The sequence below is a fragment of the Triticum urartu genome, chromosome 1A (genome assembly GCF_056163025.1).
Source record: "Triticum urartu cultivar PI428250 chromosome 1A, HENAU_Tu73, whole genome shotgun sequence".
In the NCBI taxonomy this organism is placed as follows: domain Eukaryota; kingdom Viridiplantae; phylum Streptophyta; class Magnoliopsida; order Poales; family Poaceae; genus Triticum; species Triticum urartu.
Window position 1 is genome coordinate 352,129,867 of NC_141873.1, and position 20,519 is coordinate 352,150,385.

Consider the following 20,519-nt stretch of genomic DNA (forward strand, 5'->3'; position numbering starts at 1 on the left):
CTTATATCATGATAAATGTTTATTATTCATGCTAGAATTGTATTAACCAAAAACTTAGTACATGTGTGAATACATAGACAAACAGAGCGTCGCTAGTATGCCTCTACTTGACTAGCTCCTTAATCAATGATGGTTAAGTTTCCTAGCCATGGACAAAGAGTTGTCATTTGATGAACGGGATCACATCATTAGAGAATGATGTGATTGACTTGACCCATACGTTAGCTTAGCACGATGATCGTTTAGTTTACTGCTATTGCTTTCTCCATAACTTATACATGTTCCTATGAGTATGAGATTATGCAACTCCCGAATACCGGAGGAACACTTAGTGTGCTATCAAACGTCACAACGTAACTGGGTGACTATAAAGATGCTCTACAGGTATCTCCGATGGTGTTTGTTGAGTTGGCATAGATCGAGATTAGGATTTGTCACTCCGTGTATCAGAGAGGTATCTCTGGGCCCTCTCGGTAATGCACATCACTATAAGCCTTGCAAGCAATGTGATTAATGAGTTAGTTACGGGATGTTGCATTACGGAACGAGTAAAGAGACTTGCCGGTAACGATATTGAACTAGGTATTGAGATACCGATGATCGAATCTCGGGTAAGTAACATACTGATGACAAAGGGAATAACGTATGTTGTTATGCGGTTTGACCGATAAAGATCTTCGTAGAATATGTAGGAACCAATATGAGCATCCAGGTTCCGCTATTGGTTACTGACCGGAGATGAGTCTCGGTCATGTCTACATAGTTCTCGAACCCGTAGGGTCCGCATGCTTAACATTCGGTGACGATCGGTATTATGAGTTTATGTGTTTTCATGTACCGAAGGTAGTTCGGAGTCCCGGATATGATCACGGACATGACAAGGAGTCTTGAAATGGTCAAGACATAAATATTGATATATTGGACGGCTATATTCGGACACCGGAAGTGTTCCGGGTGATTTCGGAGAAAACCGGAGTGCCGGAGGGTTACCGGAACCCACCCGGGGAACTAGTGGGCCTAGATGGGCCTTAGTGGAGAGATAGAGGGGCTGCCCGGGAAGACCGTGCGGCCCCTCCCCCTTGGGTCCAAATTGGACTAGGAGGGGGTGGCACCCCCCTTTCCTTCCTCTCTCCCACTCCTTCCTTTCCCCTCCTAGTAGGACTAGGAAAGGAGGAATCCTACTCCTACTAGGAGGAGGATTCCTCCCCTCCTTGGCGTGCCCTAGGGCCGGCCGGCCTCCCCTTTTCTCCTTTATATACGGGGGAAGGGGCACCCTAGAACACACAAGTTGACATTGTTTAGCCGTGTGCGTTGCCCCCCTCCACCATAATCCACCTCGGTCATATCGTAGCGGTGCTTAGGCGAAGCCCTGTTCCGATAGCTTCATCATCACCGTCATCACATCGTCGTGCTGACGAAACTCTCCCTCGACACTCATCTGGATCTAGAGTTCATGGAACGTCACCAAGCTGAACGTGTGCAGATCGCGGAGGTGCCGTATCTTCGGTGCTAGGATCGGTCGGATCGTGAAGGCGTCCGACTACATCAACCGCGTTGTCATAACGCTTCCGCTTAAGGTCTACAAGGGTACATGGACAACTCTCTTCCCCTCTCGTTGCTATGCATCACCATGATAGATCTTGCGTGTGCGTAGGAATTTTTTTGAAATTACTGCATTCCCCAACAGTTAGTAACAATATACCTGGCAAACACTTCACCATTCTGATTCTTAAACAGTTTATAGTTTGCATCAAGGGATTCATCAATGATGATTGGGTTAGCACAAGTGAAGCGAGATGAAGTAGATGGATCCACTAAAGGTCCCTTTGCAGCAACCCATGTGGTTTTGGGGTACTGCTCAGGCTTCCGGTAAGAACCATCAACATTCATTTTCCTCTCGAACCCAGCACCCTCTTTCCTAGGGTTTCGTTTCAGAATCTGTTTCTTGAGGACATCACATAGTGTCTAATGCCCTTTGAGACTCTTATACATCCCTGTTTCGAGCAATGTCTTCAACCTAGCATTCTCATCAGCAATAGTAGTGGTATCCTCAGAAGAGGGGTTAGTTTCCACATCAGCAGTTGAAGACATAGCAACAGTAGCAGCAGTAGAACATCCAGCAACAGAGACAACATTATCACGCTCAAGACATTTTAAACATGGTGGCTCAAAGTCTTCCTGAGCAGAACTGAACTGTTGAGCACGGAGTGACTCGTTCTCCTTTTTAAGATCTTCAAGAGCCAATCTCAAGTTCTCAAGCTCATGCTTCCTTTGAAGATAATCATAGGAGATATTTTCATGAGTAGTTGAGAGCGTTTCATGACGACTCTCAAGTTCCTCGTACTTAGCATGAAGATTTTTAATGTCTTCAATTAAGGACTGAGTTCGAGTCATTTCCACGTCCAACAGGTCATCGCTTTTGTCTAGCAACTTTTGAATGTGTTCCATAGCATTTTGTTGTTCTGTTGCAATTTTAGCAAGTGTTTTGTAGCTAGGTTTAGATTCACATTCAGAGACATCTTCACTTGATGTTTGAAAGTAAGCATCGTGTGAATTTACCTTGGCACCTCGTGCCATGAAGCAGTAGGTGGGAGCAGAGTCATCCTCATCATCAGCATCGGCGTTGGTGACGAGGCCATTGTCTTCAGTGTTGAAGATGGACTTGGCGACATAGGCTAAAGCTAGAGCCAGGCTTGCTACGCCTGAATCAGACTCCTCCTCAGACTCCACCTCCACCTCCTCGGAAGTAGACTCCTCCTCTGAATCCATCTCCTTGCCAACAAATGCACGAGCCTTGCTTGATGAGCTCTTCTTGTATGATGAAGACTTGGATGAAGATTTTGATGAAGACTTTGAGGATTTCTTCTTCTTCTTGTCATCATAATCACATTCTTTGCTCTTCTTCTTCTTGGTCTCATTTTCCCATTGAGGACACTGAGAGATATAGTGACCAGGTTTCTTGCATTTGTGGCATGTTCTCTTCTTCTAGTCATGAGAGGAAGCTTCAACATTTCTTGAGCTGGATCTTGAAGACTTTCTGAAGCCTTTCTTCTTGGAGAACTTTTGGAACTTCTTCACGAGCATAGCTAGATCCCTTCCAATGTATTCAGGATCACCATAACTGCAGTCAGATTCTTCTTCAGATGAGGAAACAACCTTTGCCTTCAAAGCACGAGTTCGGCCATAGTTTGGACCATGTGTGTTGAGCCTCTCAAGTATATCAGACGGATCGAGTGTCTTGAAGTCAGGACGTTCTTGAATCATCAGGGCCAGGGTGTCGAATGAGCTGTCGAGTGATCTTAGAAGCTTCTTGATGATTTCGTGCTTGGTGATCTCATTGGCGCCAAGTGCACGAAGCTCATTTGTGATATCAGTGATGCGATCAAATGTGAGTTGGACATTCTCATTGTCGTTTCTCTTAAAGAGGTTGAAGAGGTTGCGAAGAACATCAATCCTTGAGTCTCTCTGAGTTGAGACACCTTCGTTGACCTTGGAGAGCCAGTCCCAGACTAGCTTCGCAGTTTCCAGTGCACTCACACGGCCGTACTGTCCTTTGTTTAGGTGACCACAGATGATGTTCTTGGCGATCGAGTCCAGTTGAATGAACCTCTTGACATCAGCAATGGTGACACCTTCACCAACCTTGGGAACACCGTTCTTGACGACATACCAGAGGTCAACGTCAATGGCTTCAAGATACATACGCATCTTATTCTTCCAGTAGGGGTAATCAGTGCCATCGAAGACAGGGCACACGACGGAGACCTTGATTATCCCTGCAGTTGACATCGCTAAAACTCCAGGTAGTTAAACCGAATCACATAGAACAAGGGAGCACCTTGCTCTGATACCAATTAAAAGTGCTAGTTATCGACTAGAGGGGGGTGAAGAGGCGATTTTTATGAAAGTCTTCAAAAACACGAGGTCTTTGAAGAAAAACAATAGAAATGAACCTATTGATATGCAACGGAAGGTAGACTACAATAGACAAGCCATAGTCAAGATTGCAATGAAGTGAAAGCACAAAGACTATGAACAACTAGGTAGTAAGGATCAGGATGGAAGACAATATGAAGCCAAACAGTAAAAAGTCTTCACTCAGTGAAGTCAATCAGATCATACAAGCAAACAATGACTTCATGAAGACAAACTGAAAAGTAAAGGAAAGTGAAGGATAGAACCAATTGCTTGGTGAAGATAGGTGTGGGAGTCCTGGATTAGGGGGTCTCCGGACAGCCGGACTATATTCTTTGGCCGGACTGTTGGACTATGAAGATACAAGATTGAAGACTTCGTCTCGTGTCCGGATGGGACTCTACTTGGCGTGGAAGGCAAGCTAGGCAATACGGATATGTATATCTCCTCCTTTGTAACTGACCTTGTGTAACACTAGCCCCCTTCGGTGTCTATATAAACCGGAGGGTTTTAGTCCGTAGGACAACATACAATCAGACCATAGGCTAGCTTCTAGGGTTTAACCTCTCCGATCTCATGGTAGATCCACTCTTGTACTACCCATATCTTCAATATTAATCAAGCAGGACGTAGGGTTTTACCTCCATCAAGAGGGCCCGAACCTGGGTAAAACATTGTGTCCCCTGCCTCCTGTTACCATCCGCCTTAGACGCACAGTTCGGGACCCCCTACCCGAGATCCGCCGGTTTTGACACCGACATTGGTGCTTTTATTGAGAGTTCCTCTGTGCCGTCGCCAGAAGGAAGGATGTCTTGTCTCGTCTTTAAATACGGTACTACTGTTGGGGGAGCTTTGGCTGTCGGCCAAACTCTCCAGCTAGGCGGGTTCATCTTGACCGCCTGTTCGGCCGTCGCGCCGACGATGAATTCTCGGGTCATCGAAAACAGCCTCCACATCAAATCGGCACTCGCCGAACAGATGGATCCAATGGAGCTCTCCTCCTTAAACGAGCTCTTGGATCGCATTGCCGCCTTGGGAGTCGCAACGGACTATGATCGGATTGGGCTTAAACCAGATCAAAGGGAGGTTAACTCTCCACCGGTCACCCATCATATTGCAGTGGTGGAGGAAAAATGCGGCGACCTTTCCTCTATCTTGAGGACCAAATATGTCCGGATTCCCGAGCTCTCCGAGTTGGACGCCCGTTCGCGGGAGGACAACATCCAATCCCTGAACTTAGAGTCAGGCAGCGGACCAGGATTAGCGGGTAACATCCCGGAACCGGAACTTCCAAAATTGGAAACTCCTTGGCCCCTGGATCCCAGATCGGGTAGGAGTTTGGATTCAATTCCACCCACCCACTGAGGGAGTCCTGGATTAGGGGGTGTCCGGATAGCCGGACTATACCTTCAGCCGGACTCCTGGACTATGAAGATACAAGATTGAAGACTTCGTCCCGTGTCCGGAAGGGACTTTCCTTGGCGTGGAAGGCAAGCTTGGCGATACGGATATGTAGATCTCCTACCATTGTAACCGACTCTGTGTAACCCTAGCCCTCTTCGGTGTCTATATAAACCGGAGGGTTTTAGTCCGTAGGACGAACAACAATCATACCATAGGCTAGCTTCTAGGGTTTAGCCTCTTTGATCTCGTGGTAGACCTACTCTTGTACTACCCATATCATCAATATCAATCAAGCAGGACGTAGGGTTTTACCTCCATCAAGAGGGCCCGAACCTGGGTAAAACATTGTGTCCCCTGCCTCCTGTTACCATCCGGCCTAGACGCACAATTCGGGACCCCCTACCCGAGATCCGCCAGTTTTGACACCGACATTGGTGCTTTCATTGAGAGTTCCTCTGTGTCGTCACTTTTAGGCCCGATGGCTTCTCCGATCATCAATAGCGATGCGATCCAGGGTGATACTTTTCTCCCCGGACAGATCTTCGTATTCGGCGGAATTGCACTGCGGGCCAATTCGCTTGGCCATCTGGAGCAGATCGAAAGCTACGCCCCTGGCCATCAGGTCAGATTTGGAAGTTTGAACTACACGGCCGACCTCTGCGGAGACTTGATCTTCGACGGATTCGAGCCATAGTCGAGCACGCCGCACTGTCACGATGGCCATGATCTAGCTCTGCCACCGAACAGTGCCCTGGAGGCCGCACCCGCATCAGCTCCGACCCTTAATTCGGAGCCAACTGCGCCAATCGAGGATGGGTGGTTGGACACCGCCTCGGGGGCTGCAATCTCTATGGCGATTGAGCCGAACACCAGCCCTATTCTCTGCGAAGCCCGTGACTCCAAGGAGCCGGACTCCTCTCCAGACTCCGAGCCCTCCGCGCCCCTACCTATCGAACCCGATTGGGCGCCGATCATGGAGTTCACCGCTGCGGACATATTTCAGCACTCGCCCTTCGGCGATATTCTGAATTCACTAAAGTCTCTCTCTCTTTATCAGGAGAGCCCTGGTCGGACAATGGTCAGCGAGGTTGGGATGCGGATGATGAAGAAATTCAAAGCCCACCCACCACCCACTTCGTAGCCACTGTCGATGATTTAACCGACATGCTCGACTTCGACTCTGAAGACATCAACTGTATGGACGCCGATGCAGGAGACGATCAAGAACCAGCGCCTATAGGGCACTGGAAAGCCACCTCGTCGTATGATATATACATGGTGGACACCCCAAAAGAAGGCAATGGCGATGGAACAGCGGAGGATGACCCCTCCAAGAAGCAGCCTAAGCGCCGGCGTCAGCGGCGCCGCTCTAAATCCCGCCAAAGCAAACACGGTGATTCCGGCATGGGAGATAATAACACCCCGGACAGTGCCGAAGACAACCACCTCCAGCAAGATTCAGCACAGGAGGATGGAGAAGCCAGCCCTCATGAGAGAGCGGCAGACAGAGAGGTCGAGGACGATAATTATATGCCTCCCTCCGAAGACGAGGCAAGCCTCGTCGATGACGAATTTGTCGTGCTGGAGGATCCCGTCGAACAAGAGCATTTCAAATGCAGGCTTATGGCCATGGCGAGCAGCCTCAAGAAAAAACAGCAACAACTTAGAGCTGATCAAGATTTGCTAGCCGACAGATGGACTGAAGTCCTTGAGGCCGAAGAGTATGAACTCGAACGCCCCTCCAAGAGCTACCCAAAGCGCAGGTTGCTACCCCAATTAGAGGAGGAAGCACCTAAACCTACATCACCAGCGCATGATGCGGCCGACCGGCCACCCCGTGGCTGCGACAGAGAGGCCTCTCGGCCCTCCACTCAAGCCGCACCCCGGCGCCGCTCAAAAAATACCAAGGCATGGGAAAATGCGCCAGACCTGTGAGATATATTGGAGGACAAGGCAAGGCAAACAAGATCGATCTACGGATCACGTGGGCGCCCCACGGCACGAGACGGTACTCGTCACGCCGGATACAGTAAATCCAGTCGGGCCGAACATAGTAGACAAAGCTCGTTTGAGCTGCATCGTGATATAGCCCAATACAGAGGCGCCGCACACCCACTATGCTTCACAGATGAAGTAATGGATCATCAAATCCCCGAGGGTTTCAAACCCGTGAACATCGAATCATACAATGGCACAACAGATCCTGCGATATGGATCGAGGACTATCTCCTTCATATCCACATGGCCCGCGGTGATGACCTACACGCCATCAAATACCTCCCACTCAAGCTTAAAGGACCAGCTCGGCATTGGCTTAACATCTTGACAGCAGAATCAATTGGTTGTTGGGAGGACCTAGAAGCCGCATTCCTTGACAATTTCTAGGGCACTTATGTGCGACCACCAGACGCCGATGACCTAAGCCACATAATTCAGCAGCCAGAGGAATCGGCCAGACAATTCTGGACACGGTTCCTAACCAAGAAAAATCAAATCGTCGACTGTCCGGATGCAGAGGCCCTAGCAGCCTTCAAGCATAACATCCGCGACGAGTGGCTTGCACGACACCTAGGACAGGAAAAGCTGAAATCTATGGCAGCCCTCACGACACTTATGACCTGCTTTTGCGCAGGAGAAGACAGCTGGCTAGCGCGCAGCAATAACATGACCAAGAGCCCTGGTAATTCGGATACCAAGACCATGGGAAAATACTCCAGGCCCGTCCAGTTTGGACCGAATACTCGACCGCTCATGCCAGATACATGGCACCCCCGAAAAACCAGCCAATCACACCAACAGGGATTGTTGGGTGTTCAAGCAGGCAGGCAAGTTAAATGCCGAAAGCAGAGAAAAGGGGGTGCATAGCGACGACGAGGAGGAGCCCCGGCCGCCGAACAACAGTGGACAGAAAGGTTTTCCCCCACAAGTGCGGACGGTGAATAGGATATACGCAACCCACGTCCCCAAGAGGGAGCGGAAGCGTGCGCTAAGGGACGTATACGCGATGGAGCCAGTCGCCCCAAAGTTCAACCCATGGTCTTCCTGCCCGATCACTTTTGATCGAAGGGACCACCCCACTAGCATCCATCATGGCGGATTCACCGCATTGGTTCTAGACCCAATTATTGACGGATTTCACCTCACTAGAGTCCTTATGGACGGTGGCAGCAGCCTGAACCTACTTTACCAGGATACAGTGCGGAAAATGGGCATCGATCCCTCAAGGATTAAACCCACTAAAACGACCTTCAAAGGCGTCATACCAGGTGTAGAGGCCAACTATACAGGCTCAGTTGCACTTGAAGTGGTCTTCGGATCTCCGGATAATTTCCGAAGAGAGGAGTTAATCTTCGACATAGTCTCGTTCCGCAGTGGCTATCACGCACTGCTCGGGCGAACCGCATTTGCTAAGTTCAATGCGGTGCCACACTACGCATACCTCAAGCTCAAGATGCTAGGCCCTCGAGGAGTCATCACGGTCAATGGAAACACCGAACACTCTCTCCGAATGGAGGAGCATACGGCGGCTATCACAGCGGAAGTACAAAGCAGCCTCTCAAGGCAATTCTCCAGTCCAGCCATTAAACGTCTGGACACCGTCAAGCACGCCCGGAGTAACCTACAACAAGACCGCCTGGCACGTTCCGAGCAAGTGTAGCAATGCGGCCCCAACCCCAGCCCTCGTGAACTTGCGAAACCAGTGTTGCACGTACATAACTACGCTCTAGAAATACCATGGGCAAAGGTGGAGGGGCACCATCACGGCACGCCTGAAACGCGACTTAAACCGCACTAGGGGCTGCCGATTTCTTAATTTTCAGGACTCCATTCTTCGGAAGGCTTGTCCGGCAGTACAATTGCCGCACAAACGATACAACCAGGGAAGCAGAAAGCTACGCCGCACTATGGAACTCTAAGGTGGTCTCTATAACGAGTAGTATACCTGTTTCACATGCCATTCCGCAGCTTGCCCCTGGAAAGGACACGTTAAATAGTCCCATTGTTTTCTTATCGCACTATTTGTATCATTCTGCTTTGATCACAACTTTTTAAATAAACAATGCATAGCTTCCGTCTATTATTGCATTACTCTTTTTTACGAATATATGTTCATTAAAGACATGTTGCACCCGTACACTTTGGTACGGCCAATACGCCAGGGGCTTAAGTACCCCACAATACGGTGTGAGAAGTCCGAACACTTTCACAAGTGAGGCACCCTGAACTTATAGCATTATATGCATCGGCTCTGAATCATGTCTTGGGTCAATAGTTGGGTTTGCCCGGCTCCTATATTTTGGTACCTTACATTCCGTTATATCGGCTAAGGTAGCACTAGGAGAACTACTGCGATTCTGCCCCAGTTGAGCTGGGCTAAGCACCTCAGTAGAGAAAGCTAAAACTGACCGTCATGATGAGGTGAGAGCTGGTCGCTGTTCGAGAGGTTTTCGAGTCCCTAAAGACTTATGCCGCTTAGAGCGAGGAGTCGGCTTTGTCCGGCCTAGGCGTGGATAGCGCCCCGAACTCGGTCTTCCGAACACTAGGGGCTTCGCCGAAATTTAAAATTATAGAATTCTATGGCTAAGTGAGAGTGTTCAAGCATTATAGTCCGATTGCCTTGTTCGTTGTGTTGAGTGCCTCCCTCGAAGGACCCAAGAATGGGAAAAAGAGCGCTCATGTTTATCCCGAACACCCCAGCACTCGTGGCATGGGGGCAAAAGCCGACGACTCGCCATCTCTCAAATTTGATAAACGGACGCACAGAAGGTAATATTTTAAATTCAAAAGCGTTGCTTAGCGCATATGAACAAGTTTTCAGCGTACAAGATCACAAATGCGAGTTTACTCAAAAATTACATCTTTGGAGCATTCATCCGCTATAAGGCGGGCACCCTTCAGGACGCCCTAATAATACGCTTCTGGGACGCGATACTCCTTGCCTGGCGGCGGCCCGTCCTTCACTAGCTTCTCCGCATCCATCTTGCCCCAGTGCACTTTAGCACGGGCAAGCGCCCTACGGGCACCTTCGATGCAGATGGAGCGCTTGATTACTTCAAGCCGTGGACAGGCATCCACCAGCCGCCTCACCAGCCCGAAGTAGCTCCCAAGAAGAGCCTCTCCAGGCCAAAGCCGAACTACGAGGCCCTTGATGGCCTGTTCAGCCACCTTGTGGAGCTCGACCATTTTCTTCAGTTGGTCGCTCAAAGGCACCAGGTGTCTGGCCTCAGCATACTGAGACCAGAACACCTTCTCCGTCGAGCTCCCCTCCTCGGCTCGGTAGTAGGCGGTGGCATCAGACGCACTGCGGGGCAAATCTGCAAATGCTCCTGGAGAGCTCCGGACCCGGGTAAGTAACAAGTAATTCACTTTCACGTGCTTGCTTTGCATAATGAATGCCTTACCCGCCGCTATCTTCTTCATCGCTTCAATTTCTTGGAGGGCTTTCTGGGCTTCGGCCTTGGCAGACTTCACGCTTTTGAGGGCTGCCGCAAGCTCGAACGCTTGCATCTTTGAGTCAAGCTCCAAACTCTCGTGTTTTTTCATGAGAGCCTGGAGCTCTTTCTGCACCTCCTCCACCCGCGCCTCCTTCTTCCCTCTCTCGGTGCGCTCCACGGCCGCTCTGTTTTTGGCCTCGGACAGCGCTTGCTTAAGGGTTGCCACCTCGGTCGTGGCCCCTATAATAGCACGATGATCATGTCATTTTTGCAACCACATCTTCTCTATATACTTGCGCAAGGTATTACTTACCTTCCTTCTCCTCGAGTTGCCTCTTGGCATGGCCGAGCTCGTTCTCGGACCGCGCGAGGTTTTGCTTCAGCGTATCCACCTCCGCAGTCAGTGCGGCGAAGGCCAGCACCGAAGCCTGTATACGCATATTGACTTGATTATGTTAGACTCCTGCGAATGTTATTAGATCCTCTATTCGGCTTTTCTTTCCGAACACCGAACAGAGCATCAGGGGCTACTGTCTATGCGGTAATATTTTTATTCTTTACTTACCTCAAAGCCTGTTAGAAGGCTGGCACAGGCTTCAGTCAGTCCGCTCTTGGCGGACTGAACCTTCTCGATCACCGCACTCATAATAGTGCGGTGCTCCTCGTCGATGGAGGCGCCCTTAAGCACCTCCAACAAATTGTCCGGTACCTCCGGTTGGACGGAAGTCACCGGCTCGGTAGGCTTGCTCCTCTTGGAAGGAGGCTGCCTACCGGAGTCCGGAACCATTGAAGGTTCCAGCGCGGTGTCCGGCTCAAGGCCGGACTCGGGGCCCTTGGGGGTTTTTTCCCCTTTGCGCCTGGAGTCCGGGAGGTCGCCTTGCGGCGCCTCCAGGACCACCTCCTCCTGGCTCGGAACCTGTTGGGACAGCACCTCGGCGTCGTCCGTAGGGTGGGGGAGGTAGCGGGCGGAAGTGAATTCACGTCCGACGAATCCAGGGAGCCGCTCGACGACTCGTCGAGCCCGGCCTTGGGCGGACTGCATAGTCATATTCGGCGTAACGAGGAGCTGTGCAAAAAAGGAACACTATGAATTGCTCTGGTGTCTGAATACTTATGATCTCGCCAGGGGCTTGGCCATGTGCGACCACTCCTCTTCGCCATCGTCGGCGTTGGTGGAGTAGTCCGGAGGAGGGGTCTTCCCCTTCTTGGACCCTTCGGCCTCCCAAGTTGGGGCGGCCTTCCTTTTCTTCCCTCCCCCCACTGGAGGGGGAGAGGTCTCTTCTTCCTCCTCATCATCTTCACGGGAGGAGTGCACCTTGGAGTCGTCGGATGATGAATCCGACACCTCCTGGCGCTGGGCACTCTTTCGAGTCCCCGTGGCCTTCTTCTTGGCCTTCTTCTCCGGCACCACATAGGGTGCCGGAACCAGTAGCTTCGCCAAGCGAGCGTCTGCTGGGCCTTCGGGCAATGAAGCCGGACAGTTGATCTGTCCAGCCGTCTCCTGCCAATCCTATCAAAGGTAAGGGAGCTTAGATCCCGCATGGAGTCAAACTATGAAAACTAATACCCTGTAAAAGGTAAAAACAGCTTACCGCACGAGCGCGACGCTGCGTGCTGAATCCGCGATCCTCGGTAGTGGATGCGGGGGCCTCAGCGCCCTTGAAAAGCACCTTCCAGGCATCTTCGTACATCGTGTCGAAGAGCCTGCTCAGAGTACGGTGCTGCGCCGGGTTGAACTCCCACAGGTTGAAAGCCCATTGTTGACACGGGAGGATCCGGCGGATGAGCATAACCTGGACTACGTTGACAAGTTTGAGCTTCTTGTCCACCAGGGTTTGGACGCATGTTTGTAGTCCGGTCAGCTCTCCTTCTTTACCCCACGACAGACCCGTCTCTTTCCAGGAGGTGAGCCACGTAGGGGGTCCGGATCGGAACTCGGGGGCTGCGACCCATTTAGGGTCGCGCAGCTCGGTGATGTAAAACCACCCCGATTGCCACCCCTTTAGGGACTCCACGAAGGACCCCTCGAGCCATAGGACGTTGGGCATCTTGCCCACCATGGCGCCTCCGCACTCCGCCTGGGTGCCGCGCACCACCTTCGGCTTGACATTGAAAGTCTTGAGCCATAGGCCGAAATGGAGGCGGATGCAGAAGAAAGCCTCGCACACGACGATAAACGCCGAGATATTGAGGACAAAGTTCGGGGCCAGTCATGGAAATCCAGGCCATAGTAGAACATGAGCCCCCGGACAAATGGGTGGAGAGGGAAGCCCAGTCCGCGGAGGAAATGGGGGAGGAACACCACCCTCTCATGGGGCCTAGGGGCGGGGATGAGCTGCCCCTCCTCGGGAAGCCAGTGCGCAATGTCGTTAGACAAGTATCCGGCCTTCCTCAGTCTTTTGATGTGTCCCTCCCTGACGGAGGAGACCATCCACTTGCCTCCCGCTCCGGACATGGCTGGAGAAGGTTGAGGTGGGGTGTGCGGACTTGGGCGCTGGAGCTCGAGTGCGCGGAAATGGATAGGCAAAGGAGGAAGAAGGTGTGGATGAAAAGGTGGATCCTTATCCCCTTATATGGATGGACGCGACTATGCGCCCCCACCAGCCTGGTAAAACTCGCTTATCTCCCAAGCGCCATAGTCAATGGCGCGGTTGGGTTACCCACACCCGTATTGATGAGAACCCCGGAATAAGGGGACACGATCTCTAATTTAACAAGACGTGCCAAGGAAACCGCCTCGCTATACGCGCTGAGGTGGGACAGTAAAACGATTCGAATAAAGACTTGGCCGTAGTGTGATGTCACGCTACGAAATACGTCAGCAGATTGGATTTGTGTAAATACTATTCTCTCTATGGCAATATGTGGAAACTTATTTTGCAGAGCCGGACACTACCTTTGTGTTCAAAAACTTCTATGAAGTACTTGGAGGAGGAACCCGCCTTGCAATGCCGAAGACAATCTGCGCGCCGGACTCATCGTGATTGAAGCCTGGTTCAGGGGCTACTGAGGGAGTCCTAGATTAGGGGGTGTCCGGATAGCCGGACTATACCTTTGGTCGGACTCCTGGACTATGAAGATACAAGATTGAAGACTTCGTCCCATGTCCGGAAGGGACTTTCCTTGGCGTGGAAGGCAAGCTTGGCGATACGGATATGTAGATCTCCTATCATTGTAACCGACTCTGTGTAACCCTAGCCCTCTCTGGTGTCTATATAAACCGGAGGGTTTTAGTCCGTAGGATGAAGACCAATCATACCATAGGCTAGCTTCTAGGGTTTAGCCTCTCTAATCTCGTGGTAGATCTACTCTTGTACTAACCATATCATCAATACTTATCAAGCAGGACGTAGGGTTTTACCTCCATCAAGAGGGCCCGAACCTGGGTAAAACATCGTGTCCCCTCCATCAAGAGGGCCCGTCGTCCTCCTCTGCAGGCCTCTTCTTCTTCCCGTCGGCGGTCTCGTCCTGGTACGCGTAGGGCTCCTCCTGCGTCTCCTGGCTCTGCAGCGACGCCGGCGTCTTGCTGCCAGCACCTTTCTTGCGCTGCTGCTGCTCCTCCTCCTGGGGTGACGGCGAGACCGGCACCACCAGCGGCCCGGCAGGCGACTTGGCGTTGGCGGCGCCTCTCTTGGAGGCGGGCTGCTTCTTGGCGCCGGCGGTGGGCTGGGCGTCGGGGGTGGTGACGACCTCGACGTGCACATCGCGGGAGCGGGAGACGTCGACGACCTCCGGCTGCGGGTCGTCCTGGGAGGCGGGGAGGATGGTGGTGGCGACCTCCACGGTCTCCTCCACCACCTTGGTCTTGACGACGGAGCTGACCACCTTGCTGCCGCGGCGCTTGGGAGCCATCTCGCTACTCTTGCTACTGCTTTGCTAGTGTGGACTGTGGAGTGTACTGGGACTGAGCGTGAGGTGAAGTGGGTTGCACAAGTGTGTTGGACGAAGTGAGCTCGGCAGCTGGCGTACTTATGGAGGAAGGTGGGAGGGGCACGTGTAGGGTGGCCGGACACGCGGCAGCGGCAGAGGTGAGACCGGCCGGCGACGTGGTAACACGGGAGGGAAGGAGGCGGTAAGAAACTGTCCACCGTCTTGGGCTCTGTGTGTGACCGAGCTGCATTGCGTTTGCGTTTGCGTTTGCATGGCATGCACGGTGGCCTCTTTCTGGAACAAGCTTGCACCTTCCTTCCTTGGTTGGCCTCTGTCTACCTGGGTAAAACATCGTGTCCCCTAAATGGGTCGCAGCCCCCGTGTACCGTTCCGGAACCCCTACGCGGCTCACCTCCTGGAAAGAGATGGGCCTGTCGTGGGGTAAAAAAGGAGAGCTGACTGGACTCCAAACATGCGTCCAAACCCTGGTGGACAAGAAGCTCTAACTTGTCAACGTAGTCCAGGTTATGCTCATCCGCCGGATCCTCCTGTGTCAACAACGGGCTTTCAACCTGTGGGAGTTCGACCCGGCGCAGCACCGAACTCTGAGTAGGGTCTTCGACACGATGTATGAAGATGCCTGGAATGTGCTTTTCAAGGGCGCCGAGGCCCCCGCATCCGCTACCAAGGATCGTGGATTCAGCACGCAGCGTTACGCTAGTGCGGTAAGCCGTTTTTACCTTTTACAGGGTATTAGTTTTCATAGTTTGACTCCATGCGGGAGCTACGGAATACGTCAGCAGATTGGATTTGTGTAAATACTATTCTCTCTATGGCAATATGTGGAAACTTATTTTGCAGAGCCGGACACTACCTTTGTGTTCAAAAACTTCTATGAAGTACTTGGAGGAGGAACCCGCCTTGCAATGCCGAAGACAATCTGCGCGCCGGACTCATCGTGATTGAAGCCTGGTTCAGGGGCTACTGAGGGAGTCCTAGATTAGGGGGTGTCCGGATAGCCGGACTATACCTTTGGTCGGACTCCTGGACTATGAAGATACAAGATTGAAGACTTCGTCCCATGTCCGGAAGGGACTTTCCTTGGCGTGGAAGGCAAGCTTGGCGATACGGATATGTAGATCTCCTATCATTGTAACCGACTCTGTGTAACCCTAGCCCTCTCTGGTGTCTATATAAACTGGAGGGTTTTAGTCCGTAGGATGAAGACCAATCATACCATAGGCTAGCTTCTAGGGTTTAGCCTCTCTAATCTCGTGGTAGATCTACTCTTGTACTACCCATATCATGAATACTTATCAAGCAGGACGTAGGGTTTTACCTCCATCAAGAGGGCCCGAACCTGGGTAAAACATCGTGTCCCCTCCATCAAGAGGGCCCGTCGTCCTCCTCTGCAGGCCTCTTCTTCTTCCCGTCGGCGGTCTCGTCCTGGTACGCGTAGGGCTCCTCCTGCGTCTCCTGGCTCTGCAGCGACGCCGGCGTCTTGCTGCCAGCACCTTTCTTGCGCTGCTGCTGCTCCTCCTCCTGGGGTGACGGCGAGACCGGCACCACCAGCGGCCCGGCAGGCGACTTGGCGTTGGCGGCGCCTCTCTTGGAGGCGGGCTGCTTCTTGGCGCCGGCGGTGGGCTGGGCGTCGGGGGTGGTGACAACCTCGACGTGCACATCGCGGGAGCGGGAGACGTCGACGACCTCCGGCTGCGGGTCGTCCTGGGAGGCGGGGAGGATGGTGGTGGCGACCTCCACGGTCTCCTCCACCACCTTGGTCTTGACGACGGAGCTGACCACCTTGCTGCCGCGGCGCTTGGGAGCCATCTCGCTACTCTTGCTACTGCTTTGCTAGTGTGGACTGTGGAGTGTACTGGGACTGAGCGTGAGGTGAAGTGGGTTGCACAAGTGTGTTGGACGAAGTGAGCTCGGCAGCTGGCGTACTTATGGAGGAAGGTGGGAGGGGCACGTGTAGGGTGGCCGGACACGCGGCAGCGGCAGAGGTGAGACCGGCCGGCGACGTGGTAACACGGGAGGGAAGGAGGCGGTAAGAAACTGTCCACCGTCTTGGGCTCTGTGTGTGACCGAGCTGCATTGCGTTTGCGTTTGCGTTTGCATGGCATGCACGGTGGCCTCTTTCTGGAACAAGCTTGCACCTTCCTTCCTTGGTTGGCCTCTGTCTACCTGGGTAAAACATCGTGTCCCCTAAATGGGTCGCAGCCCCCGTGTACCGTTCCGGACCCCCTACGCGGCTCACCTCCTGGAAAGAGATGGGCCTGTCGTGGGGTAAAAAAGGAGAGCTGACTGGACTCCAAACATGCGTCCAAACCCTGGTGGACAAGAAGCTCTAACTTGTCAACGTAGTCCAGGTTATGCTCATCCGCCGGATCCTCCTGTGTCAACAACGGGCTTTCAACCTGTGGGAGTTCGACCTGGCGCAGCACCGAACTCTGAGTAGGGTCTTCGACACGATGTATGAAGATGCCTGGAATGTGCTTTTCAAGGGCGCCGAGGCCCCCGCATCCGCTACCAAGGATTGTGGATTCAGCACGCAGCGTTACGCTAGTGCGGTAAGCCGTTTTTACCTTTTACAGGGTATTAGTTTTCATAGTTTGACTCCATGCGGGATCTAAGCTCCCTTACCTTTGACAGGTTTGGCAGGAGACGTCCGGACAGATCAACTGTCCGGCTCCTTTGCCCAAAGGCCCAGCGGACGCTCGCTTGGCGAAGCTGCTGGTTCCGGCATCCTATGTGGTGCCAGAGAAGAAGGCCAAGAAGAAGGCCACGGGGACTCAAAAGAGAGCCCGGCGCCTGGCAGTGTCGGATTCATCATCCGACGACTCCAAGACGCACTCCTCCCGTGAAGACGAGGAGGAGGAAGAAGAGACCTCTCCCCCTCCAGCGGGGGGAGGGAATAAAAGGAAGGCCGCCCCAACTAGGGAGGCCGAAGGGTCCAAGAAGGGGAAGACCCCTTTTCCGGACTACTCCACCAACGCCGACGACGGCGAAGAGGAGTGGCCGCACAGGGCCAAGCCCCTGGCGAGATTGTAAGTATTCGGACACCAGAGCGATTCATAGTGTTCCTTTCTTGCACAGCTCCTCCTTACGCCGAATATGACTGTGCAGTCCGCCCAAGGCCGGGCTCGACGAGTCGTCGAGCGGCTCCCTAGATTCGTCGGATGTGAATTCGCTTCCGACGGCTACCTCCCCCCACCCTACGGACGACGCCGAGGTGGCGTCCCAACAGGTTCCAAGCCAGGAGGAGGTGGTCCTGGAGGCGCCGCAAGGCGACCTCCCGGACTCCAGGCGTAAAGGGGATAGAACCCCCAAGGGCTCCAAGTCCGGCCTTGAGCCGGACACCGCGCCGGAACCTTCAACGGTTCCGGACTCTGGTAGGCCGCCTCCTTCCAAGAGGAGCAAGCCTACCGAGCTGGTGACCTCCGTCCAACCGGAGGCACCGGACAATTTGCTGGAGGTGCTTAACGGCGCCTCCATCAACGAGGAGCACCGCACTATTATGAGTGCGGTGATCCAGAAGGTTCAGTTCGCCAAGAGCGGACTGACTGAAGCCTGTGCCAGCCTTCTAACATGCTTTGAGGTAAGTAAAGAATATGTAAAAATATTACCGCATAGACAGTAGCCCCTGATGCTCTGTTTGGCGTTCGGAAAGAAAAACCGAATAGAGGATCTAATAACATTCGCAGGAGTCTAACATAATCAAGTCAATATGCGTATGCAGGCTTCGCTGCTGGCCTCCGCTGCATTGACTGCGGAGGTGGATACGTTGAAGCAAAACCTCGCGTGGTCCGAGAACGAGCTCGGCCATGCCAAGAGGCAACTCGAGGAGAGGGAAGGTAAGTAATACCTTGCGCAAGTATATAGAGAAGATGTGGTTGCAAAAAATGACAGGATCAACATGCTATTATAGGGGCCACGACCGGGGTGGCAACCCTTAAGAAAGCGCTGTCCGAGGCCGAAAACAGAGCGGCCGCGGAGCGCACAAAGAGAGAGAAGCAGGAGGCGCAGGTGGAGGGGGTGCAGAAAGAGCTCCAGTCTCTCGTGAAAAAACATGAGAGTTTGGAGCTTGACTCAAAGACGCGAGCGTCCAAGCTTGCGGCAGCCCTCGAAAGCGCGAAGTCTGCCAAGGCCAAAGCCCAGAAAGTCCTCCAAGAAATTGAAGCGATGAAGAAGATAGCGGCGGGTAAGGCATTCATTATGCAAAGCAAGCACGTGAAAGTGAATTACTTGTTACTTACCCGAGTCCGGCGCTCTCCAGGAGCATTCGCAGATTTGCCCCGCAGTTCGTCTGATGCCGCCGCCTACTACCGAGATGAAGAGGGGAGCTCGACGGAGAAGGTGTTCTGGTCTCAGTATGCTGAGGCCGGACACCTGGTGCCTTTGAGCGACCAGCTGAAGCAAATGGTCGAGCTCCACAAGGTTGCCGAACAGGCCATAAAGGGCCTCATAGTTCGGCTTTGGCCTAGAGAGGCTCTGCCTGGGAGCTACTTCGGGCTGGTGAGGCGGCTGGTGGATGCCTATCCACGGCTTGAAGTAATCAACCGCTCCGTCTGCATCGAAGGTGCCCGTAGGGCGCTTGCCCGTGCTAAGGTGCACTGGGGCAAGATGGATGCAGACAAGCTGGTGAAGGACGGGCCGCCACCGGGCAAGGAGCATCGCGTCCCGGAAGCGTATTATGAGGGCGTCCTGAAGGGTGCCAGCCTTATAGCAGATGAATTCTCCAAAGATGTAATTTTTGAGTAAACTCGCATTTGTGATCCTGTACACTGAAAACTTGTTCGTATGCGCTAAGCAACGCTTTTGAATTTAAAATATTACCTTCTGTGCGGCCGTTTATCAAATTTGAGAGATGGCGAGTCGTCGGCTTCTGCCCCCATGCCGCGAGTGCTGGGTGTTCGGGATAAACATGAGCGCTCTTTTTCCCATTCTTGGGTCCTTCGAGGGAGGCGCTCAACACAACGAACAAGGCAGTCGGACTATAATGCTTGAACACTCTCACTTAGCCATAGAATTCTATAATTTTAAATTTTGGCGAAGCCCCTAGTGTTCGGAAGACCGAGTTCGAGGCGCTATCCACGCCTAGGCCGGACAAAGCCGACTCCTCGCTCTAAGCGGCATAAGTCTTTAGGGACTCGAAAACCTCTCAAATAGTGACCAGCTCTCGCCTCATCATGACAGTCAGTTTTAGCTTTCTCTACTGAGGTGCTTAGCCCAGCTCAACTTGGGCACAATCATAGTAGTTCTCCTAGTGCTACCTTAGCCGATATAACGGAATGTAAGGTACCAAAACATAGGAGCCGGGCAAACCCAACTATTTGTTGGGGAATGTAGTAATTTCAAAAAAATTCCTACGCACACGCAAGAGAGAGTGATGCATAGCAACGAGAGGGGAGAGTGTTGTCTACGTACCCTCGTAGACCGTAAGCGGAAGTGTTAGCACAACGCGGTTGATGTAGTCATACGTCTTCACAGCCCGACCGATCAAGCGCCGAAACTACGGCACCTCCGAGTTCTAGCACACGTTCAGCTCGATGACGATCCCCGGACTCCGATCCACGATGGCATGGTGACGATCTTGATGTTCTACCGTCGCAGGGCTTCGCCTAAGCACCGCGACAATATTATCGAGGATTATGGTGGAGGAGGGCACCGCACACAGCTAATAGATCTCAAGGATCAATTGTTGTGTCTATGGGGTGCCCCTTGGCCACGTATATAAAGGAGTGGAGGAGGGGGGAGAGGGCCGGCCCCTATGGCGCGCCCTGGAGGAGTCCTACTCCCACCGGGAGTAGGATTCCCCCCCTTCCAAGTAGTAGGAGTAGGACTCAAGGCAAGGGAAGGGAGAAGAGAAGGAAGGAGGGGGCGCAGCCCCTC

The 20,519-nt window shown here is 52.7% G+C and overlaps 2 protein-coding genes across 2 annotated transcripts; both read right to left on the reverse strand.

Moving 5' to 3' along the window:
• Positions 1-14,162: 14,162 nt before the first annotated feature.
• On the reverse strand, positions 14,163-14,606 carry LOC147991189 (uncharacterized). Its single transcript, XM_087538562.1, has one exon. The coding sequence runs from the start codon at positions 14,604-14,606 to the stop codon at positions 14,163-14,165; it is 444 nt and encodes a 147-aa protein (XP_087394688.1).
• A 1,404-nt stretch (positions 14,607-16,010) lies between these two features.
• Positions 16,011-16,454, reverse strand: LOC147991190 (uncharacterized). Its single transcript, XM_087538563.1, has one exon. It carries the CDS (start codon positions 16,452-16,454, stop codon positions 16,011-16,013), a length of 444 nt encoding a protein of 147 aa, XP_087394689.1.
• Between the last annotated feature and the right edge of the window lie 4,065 nt (positions 16,455-20,519).